A 17438-nucleotide genomic window follows, 5' to 3' on the forward strand; every position below is an offset into this window, starting at 1 on the left:
GAGGTACTCAGGGCGGATCTCATCCAACCCCGAAGCTCTGCCACCGCGGAGCTTTTTAACCACCTCGGTGTCTTCAGCTTGGGTGATGAAAGAGTCCAACTCCGAGTCCCCAGCCTCTGTTTCCACCAGGGAATGCGTGATGGCAGGATTGAGGAGATCCTCGAAGTACTCCTTCCACCGGCCGATAATGTCCCCAGTCGAGGTCAGCAGCTCCCCACCCCCACTGTAAACAATGTTGGCGAAGCACTGCTTCCCCCTCCTGAGGCGCCGGACGGTTTGCCAGAATCGCTTTGGGGCCAACCGGTAGTCCTTCTCCATGGCCTCACCGAACTCCTCCCAGGTCCGAGTTTTTGCCTCTGCCACCGCCCGGGCCGTGGCACGCTTGGCCCCACGGTACCCGTCAGCCGCCTCAGGAGTCCCACAAGCCAACCACAGCCGATAGGACTCCTTCTTCAGCTTGACAGCGTCCCTTACTGCCGGTGTCCACCGCCAGGTTCAGGGATTGCCGCCGCAACAGGCACCGCAGACCTTACGGCCGCAGCTACGGGCGGCAGCATCGACAATAGATGCGGAGAACATGGTCCACTCGGACTCTATGTCTCCAACATCCCTCGGAATCTGGTCAAAGCTCTCCCGGAGGTGAGAGTTGAATACATCCCTGGCCAAGGGGTCCGCCAGACGTTACCGGCAGACCCTCACTATGCGCTTGGGCCTGCCAAGTCTGTCCGGCATTCTCCTCCCCCAGCGGATCCAACCCATAAATGCAATGCAATATAATGTTTTACAATTCTGAGTTTGTAAAAACAATCTGTGTGTTTCAGTTTTCACTCTAAGGATGAAATATCTGGACGTTTACTGGACTGAACAAAAGTGGAAAAAAATAAAAATTACTCCTATTCTAGCATTATCAGGTCAAGTCTCTGATGTGTGCGTCTTTATGGCCAATTATCATCCACCTTACTTTACTATTAAGTCCACTATTTTTAGTTCTGTCAAAAATTCTAACTTCTATTTTTATTTGTATGACACAAAGCCTTTTGTAATGGTTCTATGATATATAGTTGAAAGACATAACCATTTGCTAGTGGCAAAAGATTTAGAAGATGTTTTTAGAACTTTGGATTACCTTACATCATTTGAACTAATTGAAGGCACCTCATGGATGTATTTCAAGGTAGCGCCTCAAACACGCTGCCTACTTGTGGAAAAGGAAGGGAAAATCAAAAGAAATCAGGTTGGATAAGAGGAGAAGAACTGTAGACCTCTACAAGTATTGTTGATCTTTTGGTACAATTTCTAAATGCCTGAAAATGCTACAATCATCTGTTCGGATAAACAGCAGTAAAACAGCACGGGGATGTTCTTCCATCATACCGTGCGGAAAGGAAACAGGTTCTGTGTCCAAGAGATGAATGCTTATAAATCACAGAACCACAGCAAGAGACTTTGTGGCATTGAGGCTAAGCTGGTAAGTGAGTGCCGTCATCCACAGTGAAATGACTCATGTGCTGACATGGGCTGAAAAGACACAGAGACTGAGAGAAGCCATTACACCAAAAGTAACATATAAAAGTCCAATTTCCGTTTGCTTTAAGACTCCAGTATTTGAAGACAGAACCTGTTGTCTGATCAAATAAGACATAAAGTGGCCATTTTAACCACTGCAACATTTGGAGGAAAATGTGGAAAACTAAGAGGCCTGAGATCAACATACCAGCTATGAAGTGTGGTAGGGGAAGCTTCTAACTGTGGGGATATTTTGCTCCAGGAGGGACTAGTACACTAAACAAAATAGATTGCATCATGATAATAAGAAGGTTATGTAAAAATACTGAAGCAACATCCCAAGACATCAGCCAGAATGTTAAAGCTTGGTAACGAGGGAATCTTCCAAATAGACTGTACCTTCTTAAATGCAGCGCTCCACCTGCGTGTAATTCAGAAAGCTATAGTGTCCTTTTTATTTCAGCCTTCTGGCATGGTTTATGATATGTAAATAGTAAAATTATATTTCAGTGTGACCTGCTCCGCAAATGTGGTCCTTGATGTTATCATAGTCTTTTGCCTGCCTTTTCATTTCTCCTCGTCCCATGGACAATCAGTGAACAACTGTCTGTTCACGTCACATGTAGTTCCTACTCAGCCCCGGTCGTACCTGCTCAGGAGTTGGGACGAAAAAAGTAGGTAAAGAACTGTAATGGAAAACTGTAATGGAAACGCTTGCAAAGAGAGCATAGTGGAGTCAAGTAGGGCCAAATCGAGCCAGTGGAATAGGGACATAAAAGACCACAAAACATAAAGTTTTGATGTAATGATTGTAAAGCCCTGATTCCTGTGCCATAGACAGTTTGTGGGCAGATCTGAAAACGTGCATGTGAGCAATCTGAAGTTTGCCAAGGCAGAACAAATGTCTAGATTTTTCCCCAGCTTGTGTTATCACTAATTTCAGTTTGAATGTTTTTTATTCTTGATAATGTTGAGTGTTTAAAGCCTTCTATATAAGCAGGATAGTAATTATTGGCAAAAGCAAGCTATCCCACAATTTCCATACATACTGTAAAGAACATTTATGTACTCTTCCTATTTAATCTATTTCTAATATTTTCCAAATGGACAATTCTTCCTCTTAGAAAAATGGGGCTATGGGAGTGCTCTGTGATATGGTCATTTGTGTGTGGTGAGGGGTGGCAAAAGGAAGTGCTGGCTGAATTTCAGTATGGTTTGGAGGACATCCAACCAGTGATTATAAAGGATAAAATAGCGTCATATTAAGCCTTGCAAGGATGTTTTTTTTTTAATGCATATGATAACCTCACATTGGCACTGTAATAAGCTGACGTTTTCTAATGTAAAAATCTAGAAAACAAGACCACTCTGTTACTTTTTGCAGTTTTATGACTTAGAAAAAAATTATCCTATGATTGTAATCAGTGATTAGCCAATGATAACATAAAAAAATAAAGTTGTTCATAATTCAGGGTTTGCAGTTGCTCAAATTTAGATTTAGTTTTTTTGTTTTGTTTTATAATAGATGTAATCAAAGCATTGATTAAAGCATTGATTACATCCATTGTTTGGCATAATTTTGGAACTTTTGTTAACAATCCCAACCAATCTAGGAAGTGATTCGTAAAACCTGCAAAATTTGTTATATTTTGACAGTGTCATTAATGCTGTTTTCTATTGACAGAGCAACAAAACACTTTGTTCAAGGGCATTTACAACAAAATGATAATTTTTTATTTTTAGCACAGGTAAAATGAACAAGTCTGTGCAGTTAAACTACATGAAACACTATACTCTGACAGATAGAATAAGTGACATCTGTGTTGCCACCTTACAGCTTTCCATCAGTTTTTGCTTTTTATTCACATTTATATGTCTCAGACAATCGAATACATTTTTATATCTGAGAAATATAACCTGAGTAAATACAAAAAGCAGGTTTCAAATAATGATTTAAATGATTAAGGGTAGAAAAGCTATCTAAACCATCCTAGCTCACACAGTCATACATATCAAGCTTAAAACAGAAATTACATCCAGCCGGTTTTATTAGCATTTTAATCCCACTGCAGTTTTATAAAAGCTGCCATAGTTTGGAAAGTGCCTATCCAATACCGTGACTTTACACACTTCATCTGCTGTTTTTAAAGCACTCTATTAGGTCAAACAAGAATACATAATGATGAAAAGTTCTAAAATATGACAATGGACAAAGAACTGTATATACTGTTGTTTTGGTATGTTTATCATCTAATATGCTGGGTTTTATTGCCAAATGATTTTTTTATTTGAAAGAAACATTCACCTTGTAAAATGTCATTTTCAATATTTCTTCTAAAGAAATAGCCTTCTTCAAAGCCAGCTCTCATGTCAAGTTTGTAAAGCAACCTTTTTTTTTCAATAATCTGGAAAAAATATGAAAGCTGCTGTATGAATTCAAATTTAATTTGTTCAGTCATCCATTAAAATGGTTTGTCTCACGCTCCTGCCACCACATCGTACTTCTGCTCTCTCCCCAAACCATCATCTCACTCCAGAAAGCTATACGGCAAAACTGAAGCTCTGGCTCAGAATGACAATGAGTGGAGCCAGAGAAAGAAAAATACATATTGAGGGCACAGTGAGCTTAAGCAATTAAATTAAAAAGTTATTAACTTTGGAATGAGGGACACTGTTCTCTTCCCTTTCATTGCCTGCAGACTCAGAAATGAGGGAAATAGGAAGAGCGGTGAAGGAAGGGAGAAACAGAGTAAGAGTAAGAAAAAAAATAATTTGTAGGTAATGGCGAAGGTTATAAGCCCAGGGACATCCTCTGCAGCAGTGCTTTTGCCAACTCTTTTACTCTGATCCATATCTATGTATGTGAGCTGCTCACTTGACCATTTGGAAGTTATTGCCTTAAGCAAAGTAGTGGCTTTCTGCCACTCTCCATGCTTATTCCTATGTCAGCATCATAGTAGCATTGTGAACCCAAATTTCAAGGGACTAAGAATCAAAGTTAATTAAGCTTTTGCTGGGGTTTGCACTAATAATAAGTTATGAGCTGACTCCTAATTAACCCTGAGAAACTACTTCCTTTTACTGGAGTAAGTGATATTTGGAATTATTACACAATTAGCACTGTTATACGAAGCATAAACTATTGCAGTAATGATTGTTCTACAGTCTATGATAAATGAAGCATTGTATTTGCTTTAACTGTGTGTTAGCGATGAGAATATATTTAAAGCGTTTTACTGTGCATGTGGAACTGGAGGTCTGAAATAAAGGGAGTTAAATACTAGGGTAGAGAACTATGAATCTGGTCTATAATATCATTAGTGGGCATTGGATTGTGTGCTAAAAATGTATTTAATACAGATACATACTGGTCGTTGCTGCAAAACAAAGAGATCTCCCACTGAACGGTTTACAAGAGAAAGATATAATTTTTTCTTTGTCTCTTTGCTTCAACTTGATTATAGGCCAGAGGTTTCTTGAGGATGTATGTACTACTTTTAGACAACTTTTTTATAGTATAAGAAACAACCTGACCTAATAAATAGAGAAAGCTTTAACTATGTTTTCTGAAATAGACATGAAGACAAAGGGACATGTTTAAAAATTTCTTCAAAATGAATCTTTTACTCCATTATCTTAATTATTCCTGAACAATACTTTTGTGCGCTTCCTTGCGAGTGCGGTAGGAGCTGATCACTGTGAGCTGATCACACTAAGATTTCAATGCACTGTTATTTTTTTACAAGTCACATTGCGACTTAATATAATATAAACTATGAGTTGCCGCTCAAGCTATTTCCTCCTCCTCCCTCCTTGTTGGTAAATTGAATGCCAAGACGTTTCTTTAACAGCTAATACATGAACTGCAGTCTTAAAAACTCAAAACCGTTTTTAGTCTTACTACAACTAATCTATGTGCAATTATCAGATGTATGCCCTTTGTTACAGCAGGAAGCTCTATCACACTGTCTACCCAATACATATGTCATGGACATATAGATATTTTTATATATTTTTGTTTTTTACTTTGTAGCAACAATATATATATGTATATATATATATATATATAAGTCTCAAGTCTGCCGATGCATGTGCGGGTTCTATGTAGGTAATCCAGCTTTCTTATTTTGTTAAAAACATGCATGTAAGAATAATTGGGTGCTTTAAACTGTCCTTAGGTGTGTGTTTGGGCATAGTTGTCTACTGATATGTTACCATGTAATGGACATGTCTGGGGTGTCCCCCAACTCTCACTCATTGGCAACTGGAGACAGACACCAAGGTCCCTAGAGACCTTGGAAAATGGATGAATAAAGACATCAAATTTATTTCTGATTTCAGCCAAATAGATTGATTTCATGTAATACCTCTCAAGTACTAAAGCTTAGCTGAAGCACAACAAAATCATACTTGGGCTCAGGGTCTGCTGTTACATGCCATGTTTACAAAGCTGCCTTTTTAATGTGGTGAAACCCAGAATACAGACTGAGACAATATCTGCTTTCCCGTTGCATCAGGATTGTAGGTGGAATCCAAATCGAATTAGCCTGCAGAGCCATCTCAACTACATGTAAAGTGCTAGAATTATGGTTGGAAAAATAGCATGCCAGGTGACCACACTCAATTGTCCAATGCTGTTGTTACGTATGCAATTAAATAACTGCTGGACAGGCCTCGATTGGCTGCCAAAAGGGAGAACAGTCTAAGTGAAGTGCTCTCCAGCTGGGGTCAGAAAGCATTTGGTGGAGAAAAATTGGCTGGAAGTAAAAATTAAAATCAAATAACGTTGTTGTACAAGTAAAGCTACTACAAGTAAAACCTGAATGAGTACTACTATAGCATAATCAGACTAGTGCTGAAAATAACCTTCATTTTTCTCATCACAAAGACCTGTTAAACACTAGTAAAAAGCTCACAAATAAACTAGTAAAAAGCATTCATACACACTACTGAAAAGCTTTCACACCTACTGGTGAAAAGTTTTCATACATACTACTGAAAAGTTTTCACACTGTAGCGACCCTGTATAAGTTACACTGTTGAGACGTGCTAGTTTCCCACAGTTCTTGAAGGTGGAGGGAGAGTAGGAAGGGGAGCGTAGAAGAAGGGAGGGAGTTCCGGTTAGGTGCGGCTGTTAAGGCTTTTTTTTGTCAGTCCGGGGTTGCTCTGAGGTGTTCTTCTAGGCGACTGTCCTGCTAGTTGTTGGCGTGGTTACGGCTGACAGTAACCCATCCTGTAATCAATAAAAGGACTGTTTTCCAAAACCAGCACTGTTAGCTGGTACAATAGAAATTTTTATTTATTATTAAGATAAGACTGACTTTTTTGATATCACAATGCAGAAATTAACTTGTTAAAGCAGCTATTAGTAACACACAGGTAGAGTGCAGACAGTTATGAAAAAGGTTAAAAGAATAAGCAAGGTAAATAAGAAAGGTAAATGTGCAAAAAACAGGTATTAACAATAGAATGAGACAAAAATCAGGGAAAGCGTGATGGCATTATTTCCCTCCTTCAACTGCCACCTTAACGTGGTGGAGGGGTTTGAGTGCTCGAATGATCCTACAGGCTATGTTGTCTGGGGCTTAAATGCCCCTGGTAGGGTCTCCCATGGCAAACAGGCTCTAGATGATGGGTCAGACAAAGAGCGGTTCAAGAACCCCTCATGACGACTACAAGATCGAGGCATGTTACGTCGCCCGGTACGGCGGAGCCGGTGTCCCACCCTGGAGCCAGGCCTGGTGTCGGGACTCATCGGAGAGTGCCTGGTGGCTGGGTTGCTCCTCGCGGGACCCGGCCGGGCCAAGCCTGAATGAGAGGCGCGAGACCATCCCCCAGTGTGCCCACCACCTGCAGGGGGAACCGTGAGGGACCGGTGCAAAGAGGATAGGGCGGCGGACGAAGGTGGAGACCTCGGCAGCCCAATCCCCGGATGCTTAGGCTGGCTCTAGGGACGTGGAATGTCACGTTGCTGGGGGGGAAGGAGCCTGAGCTTGTGCGGGAGGTCGAGAGATATCGACTAGAAATAGTCGGGCTCGCCTCCACGCACAGCGTGGGCTCTGGAACCCATCTCCTCAAGAGGGGCTGGACTCTCTTCTACTCTGGAGTGGCCCACGGGGAGAGGCGGCGGACTGGGGTGGGTTTGCTTGTCGCCCCCCAGCTCAGCCATCTCGTGTTGGGGTTTACCCCAGTGGATGAGAGGGTCGCATCCCTGCGCCTTCAGGTTGGGGAGAGGTCTCTGACTATCATTTCAGCCTACGGGCCGAGTGGTAGTGCGGAGTACCCGGCTTTCTTGGCGTCCCTTTCGGGGGTGCTGGATAGTGCCCCTCCTGGGGACTCCATTATTCTGCTGGGGGACTTCAACGCCCACGTGGGAAACAACAGTGACACCTGGAGAGGCGTGATCGGGAGGAATGGCCTCCCTGATCTGAATCCGAGTGGTGTTTTGTTATTAGACTTCTGTGCTAGTCACGGATTGTCCATAATGAACACCATGTTCAAACATAAGGGTGTCCATCAGTGCACTTGGCACCAGGACACCCTAGGCAGGAGGTCAACGATCGACTTTGTTGTTGTATCATCAGACCTTCGGCCGCATGTTTTGGACACTCGGGTGAAGAGAGGGGCTGAGCTGTCCACTGATCACCACCTGGTGGTGAGTTGGATCCGCTGGGGGAGGAGAAAGCCGGACAGACTTGACACGCCCAAGCGCATAGTGAGGGTCTGCTGGGAACGTCTGGCGGACCCCTTGGCCAGGGATGTATTCAACTCTCACCTCCGGGAGAGCTTTGACCAGATTCCGAGGGATGTTGGAGACATAGAGTCCGAGTGGACCATCTTCTCCGCATCTATTGTCGATGCTGCTGCCCGTAGCTGCGGCCGTAAGGTCTGCGGTGCCTGTCGCGGCGGTAATTCTCGAACCCGGTGGTGGACACCAGCAGTAAGGGACGCTGTCAAGCTAAAGAAGGAGTCCTATCGGCTGTGGTTGGCTTGTGGGACTCCTGAGGCGGCCGACGGGTACCGTGGAGCCAAGCGTGCCCTGGCCCGGGCGGTGGCAGAGGCAAAAACTTGGACCTTGGAGGAGTTCGGTGAGGCCATGGAGAAGGACTATCGGTTGGCCCCGAAGTGATTCTGGCAAACCGTCCGGTTCCTCAGGAGGGAGAAGCAGTGCTTCGCCAACACTGTTTACAGTGGGGGTGGGGAGCTGCTGACCTCGACTGGGGATATTATCGGGCGGTGGAAGGAGTATTTCGAGGATCTCCTCAATCCTGCCATCACGCATTACCTGGTGGAAACAGAGGCTGGGGACTCAGGGTTGGACTCTTTCATCACCCGGGCTGAAGTCACCAAGGTCATTAAAAAGCTCCGCAGTGGCAGGGCTTCGGGGTTGGATGAGATGCGCCCCAAGTACCTCAAGTCTTTGGATGTTGTGGGGCTGTCATGGTTGACACGCCTCTTCAACATTGAGTGGCGGACGGGGACAGTGCCTTTGGATTGGCAGACTTGGGTGGTGGTGCCCCTACATAAGAAGGGTGACCGGAGGGTGTGTTCCAACTACAGGAGGATCACACTCCTCAGCCTCCCTGGTAAGGCCTACGCCAGGGTATTGAAGAGGAGAGTCCGGCCGATAGTCGAACCCCGGCTTCAAGAGGAGCAGTGTGGTCTTCGTCCCGGCCGTGGAACACTGGACCAGCTCTATACCCTCTACAGGGTACTCGAGGGTTTATGGGAGTTTGCCGAACCGGTCCACATGTGTTTTGTGGACCTGGAGAAAGCATTCGCCTGTGTCCCTCATGATGCCCTGTGGGGGGTGCTCCAGGAGTATGGAATCGGGGGCCCTTTACTAGGGGCCATCCGGTCTCTGTACAAGCGGAGCAGGAGTTTGGTTCGCATTGCCGGCACTAAGTCAGACCTGTTCCCAGTGCATATTGGACTCCGGCAGGGCTGCCCTTTGTCACCGGTCCTGTTCATAACTTTTATGGACAGGATTTCTAGGCGCAGCCAAGGGCTGGTGGGGTTCTGGTTTGGGGACCAGAGGATTTTGTCTCTTCTTTTTGCAGATGACATGGTCCTGCTGGCCCCCTCTAGCCAAGACCTACAGCATGCACTGGGACGGTTCGCAGCCGGGATGAAGATCAGCTCCTCCAAGTCCGAGGCCATGGTACTCGACCGGAAAAGGGTGGCTTGTCCTCTTCAGGTTGGAGGGGAGTTCCTGCCTCAAGTGGAGGAGTTTAAGTATCTCGGGGTCTTGTTCACGAGTGAGGGAAGAATGGAGCGGGAGATCGACAGACGGATTGGTGCGGCTGCCACAGTAATGGGGGCACTGTGCCGGTCCGTTGTGGTGAAGAGAGAGCTGACTGAAAGAACGAGATCCCGGATACAAGCGGCGGAAATGAGCTTCCTCCGTAGGGTGGCCGGGCACTCCCTTAGAGATAGGGTGAGGAGCTCGGCCATCCGGAGTAGAGCCGCTACTCCTCCACATCGAGAGGAGCCAGTTGAGGTGGCTCGGGCATCTATACCGGATTTCTCCTGGACGCCTTCCTCGGGAGGTGTTCCAGGCACGTCCCACCGGAAGGAGGCCCAGGGGATGGCCCAGGACACGCTGGAGGGACTATGTCTCTCGGCTGGCCTGGGAACACCTTGGACTCCCTCCGGAGGAGCTGGAGGAGGTGTCTGGGAAGAGGGGCATCTGGGCGTCTCTGCTGAGTCTGCTGCCCCCGCAACCCGGTCCCGGATAAAGCGGAAGACGACGACGATGAGACAAAAACCACAACCACTAATGTTTTATTATTATGCTGTACAAATAAATGTATTTAAACTTTATTCAGAATATTAAAATTGTAGTGTTTAGGTTGTTAAACGTTCTACCAATAAATGTAATAAAATTGTAACTGTTATTATCAATATACTTTATTTACAGTGTTATATATTTTTTATATCTATGAATATAAAAAAATTATTAGAACATTTTAAATGGCTGATTTATAAATGATTATAAAATGAAAAGATAATAAAACAAGAAAACTTTAAGAAAAACAAGCTTATAAGCCATCAGGAATATGTAAAATGGGTAAATAAAGACCATGTGCAGTTATTTACAGTGGAGACAGAGGGTTTAATTCTCGGGCTCTGTTTTTACGGCTTCACAGCTCTGTGCTAATTATTTCCATCCTTAATTATAAAGGTGTGCTAAATTATATTAAACATACATTTTAATATCATCATTGAAATGTAAAAACTATAAAATGTATTATTTATTTAGAGTTAGGGTGAGGTTTAGGACGCAACGTCCTACAGTTTCTACTGGAACACCTTCCGTTTCCACTGAAATAATTAGAAAACATTTTACTAGTGTGTATGAATGCTTTGTAATAGTTTGTATGAAAGCTTTTTACTAGTTTATGTGACAGCTTTTCACTAGTGTTTGTTCAAGGTTTTGAGCAGGTTATATAAGAGGTAAATGTTTTCACTAGTTTATGTGAGAGCTTTTCACTAGTGTTTGTGCAAGGTTTTGAGTATAGTATGTGGAACAGTTTAATTTCATATGTGTATATGGAAGTTAATTGTGATTTATGTCCCTGGTGGCACCCCATAAACCCCTCTCAGTTTTTGAGAGTTTGTGTCCTCTTAAACTGCAGGTGCCAAACCCATGTGCTATGCCTGGTCTTGCTGATTGCCCCCCTCCCCCATCTTTCCTACTGAACGTTTTCTTTATGCTGTTCAGGCTATTTTAAGCTGAGAAAAATCACTCTGCATACCTGAGAAGATAGTCCCAAAAGGCTCAACGTGTCATCTTTTTTTCATTTCTAGCTTTCTACCAATTAAGCATTCGCTTTGCTTGGTGGCCAAAGACTAAAGCTCTAGTGTTTTACAAGGAAACTATTAGAAGGTGGGAAATTGGAAATCCACTCATTCCATACACTATTTGGTACCCCCCAACAAATGTCTATCAGTTTGATGTGCAGGACTGATGAGGCAGCATATTTTTCACTAAAAAACAATGATGTTTTTAAGCATAATCCTGTGGTAGTGACAAAACTTCCATACAAGAGACTTTGTGGAAAGCAGTTTTCAAGGTGGAGGTTCTCTCATGGTAAATTTCCGACATCCAATAAATTCTAACCCGGCACTCCATTAGTTACACTTGTTCCTTTGCTTTTAACGTAATTAGTGAATCTGCCAATCAGAAGGCAGTTGTGTATTTAGGTGTGTAGGCATGGCTAAGATGACCTGCTAAAGTTCAAACTGAACATCATAATGGGGAAAAAAGTATGTTTTAGTGATTAGTGATTGGCCATCGGAGAGTTGCCGGTGTCAGACTTGGTGGTCATGTAATAGGGTCAGAATTTAGGCAAACAACATGCTCCATGGATCCATCCTTCCTTGTATCAATGGTTCAGGATGGTGGTGATATTTTCTTGGCACTTTTATGGTCCCTTAGTATCCATACATTAAAGGTTATGACTGTCCACATGAGAAAAAGTTTGTGGATTGTTAAGCTAAGTTGACTTATCCTTCCCAAACATTACAAGACATATTTATTATTTTTATATTATTTTCCCATACTTCAAAACAGCATGCAAAACATGATTTACAAAGCATGCCTGGTTTGTGCCTCGTATTCTAAAATAAGCAAAGCCCCATCTTATCAAAAAGGTGTTATTTGATGGGCTTCAGCACTACAAAAATACGCTGTATTGTCTGAAAAAAAGAAGAAAAGACAAAATGAAGGAAATCATCAGACGTTTGTCTGAGGCCTGTTCACTCCAATCTCCTTGTCTCCCACTGCCACACTTCAAAGACATCTCTGGGGAGTTGCTTCAAAACACACAGCTTTGCAGGCTTTTTGAGGACCGCCACAGAGTCCCAAACCAACCAAGAAACAGAAGAAAATCTCTCTGGCTATTTGTTTAAAAGTGGGTTCGTGGAATTGGATGATCTTTATTTCTTATTTTTCTTTACTTGACGTCACTTTTATCTTCCACCCCAGTATTGTTTTTTTTTTTCCTGTTTGCTTTCCCTCCGTTTGCATTATCCTTCTTCACTCTCTCCTACTGTTGCTTCATCCTGTCTTTACCATTGCGGTGGGCTCAGACAAAGTAGTTTAAATCTTATCAGAGTGGCGGTTCTGCCAAGTGCAATCCATTACAGGAGAGTAGAGTAACAATGTAGTACTTTTTTCATATTTCAACTTTTATCTCCATTAATCCCCTCCATTTTTCACCCCTCTCACTTGAACATCAGCTCAATTTTCTAAGCCATACTCATTATCTTCCCATCACATCTGCCCACCCGGCACCTCCCCCCCTGTTACACTATCACCCCTGTCTTTTGATCCACCAACTTTTTATTCTAGATAACCTTTACATGTCTTTCTTTTCCCTTTTTTAATTGTAGCATATATGCTGCTTTCAGGAATAATCATAGTAAGAAAAAAAATACATCCAACAACACACTGTCACTATTTTCTGTGCCACTGACATCAGTTTTTTCTTTTTTGTTTGTTTGTTTTTTTTTTTCCTCAGATTGTCAGTTTGTATTTATTTATTGTCTACGGGCATGTTTTTCCTCTCTGCCTTTTTCTGTTTTCCAGGAATGGGTGACAGCCACTGACCTGCTGATCTCTTTGGACAGACTGAACACCTTTGGGGACGAGTTTTTTAAGGATCCCAAAGTGCTGCGCTCATATTTTTATGCCATCTCAGATTTCTCCGTGGGTGGGAGGTAAGAGACGCAAGAATTTTAAGAAAATGTCCCCCCCTAAATGTTTTTATTACTTATATTAAATGACCTGTCATTGGTGTGATGCAAAACCTTCAATGCTGGATTTATACATTTGATACAAAACTGCAGCAAACACTTTTTGTTATTTTATTTCATATTGATTTACAAATGACATATAGTTTTTAATCAGTTTCTTTTTAGAAAGTTTTCCTTCTATAGTCTTGAATGAACAAAGCAAATATTTCCTTTGCAGAGCAAATTATGGACTTTTAGATGTTTTTATAAGCTTCCATGGCTGCTACCATATCCTTATAAAAGAATGTTTATTAGAGCAGGGTTTCCCAAAGCGGGGGTCGGGGCCCACCAGGGGGTCATGAGACACCATTTGGGGGTCTCCATATGATTTTCAGAATCACCATTATATGACCCCTGAGAAGTTTGGAGGGCCAAAAGGGACATGTGAATGTCCCATTAAGAAAATGAGTGCATAATGAAATAAATAAATGTCTTATTAAATTTGCCATTAAATAGATAAATGTACCATTTATTTATTTATATACCATTAAATTATGAAATGCACAATTAATGCCCCATTTAAAAATTAAATATACCTTAGTGAAATTAAAATATTTATATGTCAAATAAATTTATTTAAAAATACATTTAATTATTCGACTCTGAATAGAGTCAAACATTTAAATGTATTTTTATGGGGTCGCCAGCCTCTGGCACTGTGATTTTCGGGGTCAGAGGCTGAAATCTTTGGGAATGCCTGATATATGGGTGTTCTGAAGGTTTGGTGATGTCCCCTGCAAGATGTCAGAGAACCTTTTTTTTTCAAAATAACATCCAATAGTTTCACGTTTGGAGCTATAACTTTGCTTCAATTTGGAGGTAACTTGACTGAGAAAAAAGGCATCAATTGGTAAAAAACAACTCCTTATATTTTGACACAAGACCCAAAGATTTACTCTGGCATAAAAAAGTGCTTTCGCCATTACAGAATTCTTTGGTTTTTACGTTTTTTGTGGCTGTTAAATGTTTCTGATTATCAAACAAATTATGAGATGAAAATAACCTGTCTAAAAAGGTTGTTTTCAAATGAAAATTTTACTTATGAAGAGATAAAAAGCTTTTCAAACCAACCTGGCCCCGCATAAAAACAAACACAACTGACCAAAAAGATCTTAAAGGCTTTTCTCACATTTGCAAGAAATAATCTTGATAAAGATTTTTGGGAGAATATTCTACTACTCTACAAAAAAGAAAGGGTCAAAATTCCTCCATAACAATGTAAAAGACCATTGGCAGTTCTTGTAAATGCTTGATAGAAGTTGTTACTGCAGGGTTGGCAGAATATGTTATTGCATTCAGAGTGCAATAACTATTTCAGATAGGACAGGGTGTGTTTGGATTGCTTTATTCTTGAATAAATGAATCATTATTTGAAAACAGCCTTTTGTTTTTACACAGATTATCTCTGATAATATTTTTTGATGATCCAAAACATCTACTGTAAGTGTGACAGGTAAGGAATAACAGAAGAAACTCTCTAAGGAGACACATACATAGTTATGAGCACCGTATGCCCATCACCAGTTGGAGTTTGGGTTTCTAAAAGAAATGACTCGAAATTGCAGACAATATGCATGTTTGAAAATGTGTTAATTATTATGACATTTTTTGTTTGACTCTTAGTGCACCACACACATTTAACTTTACTGTTACATATGTGTAAAAGGCCTTAAAATAAAGTATTCCGTTTTTTGCAGCAGTAATATCTGCATCAGTGAGCTATGATGATTTTGTTTTACCTCCTTTACCATCCTCTTTGCTGTACCTGGTGTATCCTGGTCCAGCATTGTTTGTCACAGTTCCAGTTGTTTTAAATGTTTAAACTATTGGTCCAGCTGTAGAAATGGGCAAATAAATGTAAGTGACTGTTTTGGGACAGCCATTTCTCAATTTATGAAGATCAAATTGTATTCATCTTACTTAAAAAGTATGTTTTCTTGTCTTTCCCTTTTTGAAGAGTAATGAAAACAGGTAATTTAATCCCAGCATATTTATTTCCCTTTAGAACCAGGACATCATACACTATATTGTCAAAAGTATTTGGCTTCTTCTACATGTGCATCTACAACCTTTAGAAGCAGTGTTGGTCAAGTTACTTGGAAATATTAATTAGTTTCTGATTATTTCATCAAAAATTTCAGAGTTTGTGGTTGGCTGAGACCGGGATGCACGCAGACGCTTGGAAGCCACAGTCTTAGCAATCTTCTTCTTTAATTAAAGCTAAACAAATGACTTACACGCGACCCCAGAACTAGAGACACAGGAAGATAACAGGAGGAACCAACGAGGAACAAGGAGAACTGGTACTTTAATATACAGACAGAAGTGCAATGTGAATTAGGTTACTGTGGATACTAGTGCAGGGGAACACAGAGACATGGGAAAACTACTAAAAACGCTCAGGGGAACAGATCTAAGGGAAAGTATAAACATAAATACGGGAATCAAAATACTAACTGGGAAGACAGGGGCATGAGGAACTAAACTAGACTAAATAATAAACCTAAAAATGAGCGAACATAGATGGTAACTAAATCTAGAAGGAAGCAACAACTAAATCCAGGGACATGGGGAAAAATCTAATTACAAAAGTAAACAAGCACAAGCACACTAAAAGACAAACACAACTAAATAAAACTTGACAGGAAGGAAATAAACATCAGGAACAAACAAAAGAGAACTAAACTTAATAAAAAACTTGGGGAATAAAATACATCTAAAGTAAACACATAAGCACAAGGATCTAAACAAATATTTACTAGACAAAAGTAAACTACTAATCAAAGGAACAGGGAAAACTTCTCATGACAAAATAAACAAAAGCAAACACCAAAATGGCAGATCCTGACTAAAAAAGTAATCCATGTGGTTTATTGATAAGTTAGTTGCTTTTGAAAAACATGATGCACAATCTTAATATGCGATAAAGTAATAGACCATTCTGCAAATTCATTTTATCATATAACATTGAATCATATGAAACTGTCTCTTTTTCTAAACTTGTTGTATTTGTTTCAGTCTTTTAACTTTAACTTTAACTTTTGCATCCACCAAAAGTTCAATAAAATGTAACAATCACTGGATTGTTGAACATTTATGGAGTGAAACAGTGGGTCTATCGCTTCAGCAGAAGCTGCTCAAACCTCCTATCAGACAGTCTGTTCCTTTTTGGGGAAAGCACCAATCCACCTAAACTAAACAGCCGTTCCACTGGTGCATTGTGTTGCATTTCATATACATTTTTTTGAGGTTTGGGAATTGATTCAGAATCTCAAGCTCATATCCTGACTTTAAACAACCAGTGACTTCTTTTTCTGCTGAGAAGCTTCATTTCAGCTAGGCTGGCTGGCGGTTGGGACACATTAGCATTGCCAGTTGCAGGAGCAGCTTTATGACGCTCTGTTGTCATTAGCTTTATCTGTCAGCCATCGAAGTTAGAACATGGGACAAGTAGCCACAACAAATTGTCTTTCTTGGCTATCTAATACTGCATCAAGTCTTGATGGCCTATAAAACACAATATAACTAATATAATATAGCCAGCGACGAGCTTCTTCACTTCAGCAGCACTAAGTCGCTCTCAAGTCTCTTTTCTCCTGTTTAGCAGGAGAGGGGCCAATGGAGGTTTTCCGAGTGGAATCTGATGTGGTACCCACTTATTGAGGGTACCGGGGGTTCCTCAATAAGGTTCACATCCATGTGCTGGCTTGCTAGGTTCTTGCACAGATTTAAGGTGGAATATTTCGGTGTGGATAAAAAGTGTTGTCCCATGCAGTGTCCAATGTTTTTGTCACTTTTTACCGAGTCAAACTCAAAATGATGTCAATACTTCCAAGCATTAAACCCTGCACGGTCCTGCTCTGTTCCGTGCTCTGTGGTATCTCTCATTGATCTACACACGTGTCTGTTACTGCTGACATAGCACCGCTCCTACGTGATTGTCATGAGACACTCTCACAAACAAAATCAGACGGGGAGGTAACAGTTATCTTTTTATTGTTTTTTGTAATTGTAATCTCTTACTTTACTTGTTACTTGACAAAGTAATCAGATTACTATAACGCTTTACTGCACATCAGTGTTAGGATTGTGTTCATAATTAGATGAGAAAACCTGAATTGCAGCCTCCACTC

The 17438-nt window shown here is 41.4% G+C and overlaps 1 protein-coding gene across 1 annotated transcript in view; it reads left to right on the forward strand.

Moving 5' to 3' along the window:
- Positions 1 to 17438, forward strand: part of lamc3 (laminin, gamma 3) — a 224770-nt gene that overhangs the window by 46743 nt on the left and 160589 nt on the right. Inside the window, exon 3 of the mRNA XM_047372964.1 lies at positions 13100 to 13230. Coding sequence (XP_047228920.1) covers positions 13100 to 13230 — 131 coding nt within the window. The remainder of the gene's footprint in view (positions 1 to 13099; positions 13231 to 17438) is intronic.

This window comes from Girardinichthys multiradiatus, chromosome 8 (assembly GCF_021462225.1).
Source record: "Girardinichthys multiradiatus isolate DD_20200921_A chromosome 8, DD_fGirMul_XY1, whole genome shotgun sequence".
In the NCBI taxonomy this organism is placed as follows: domain Eukaryota; kingdom Metazoa; phylum Chordata; class Actinopteri; order Cyprinodontiformes; family Goodeidae; genus Girardinichthys; species Girardinichthys multiradiatus.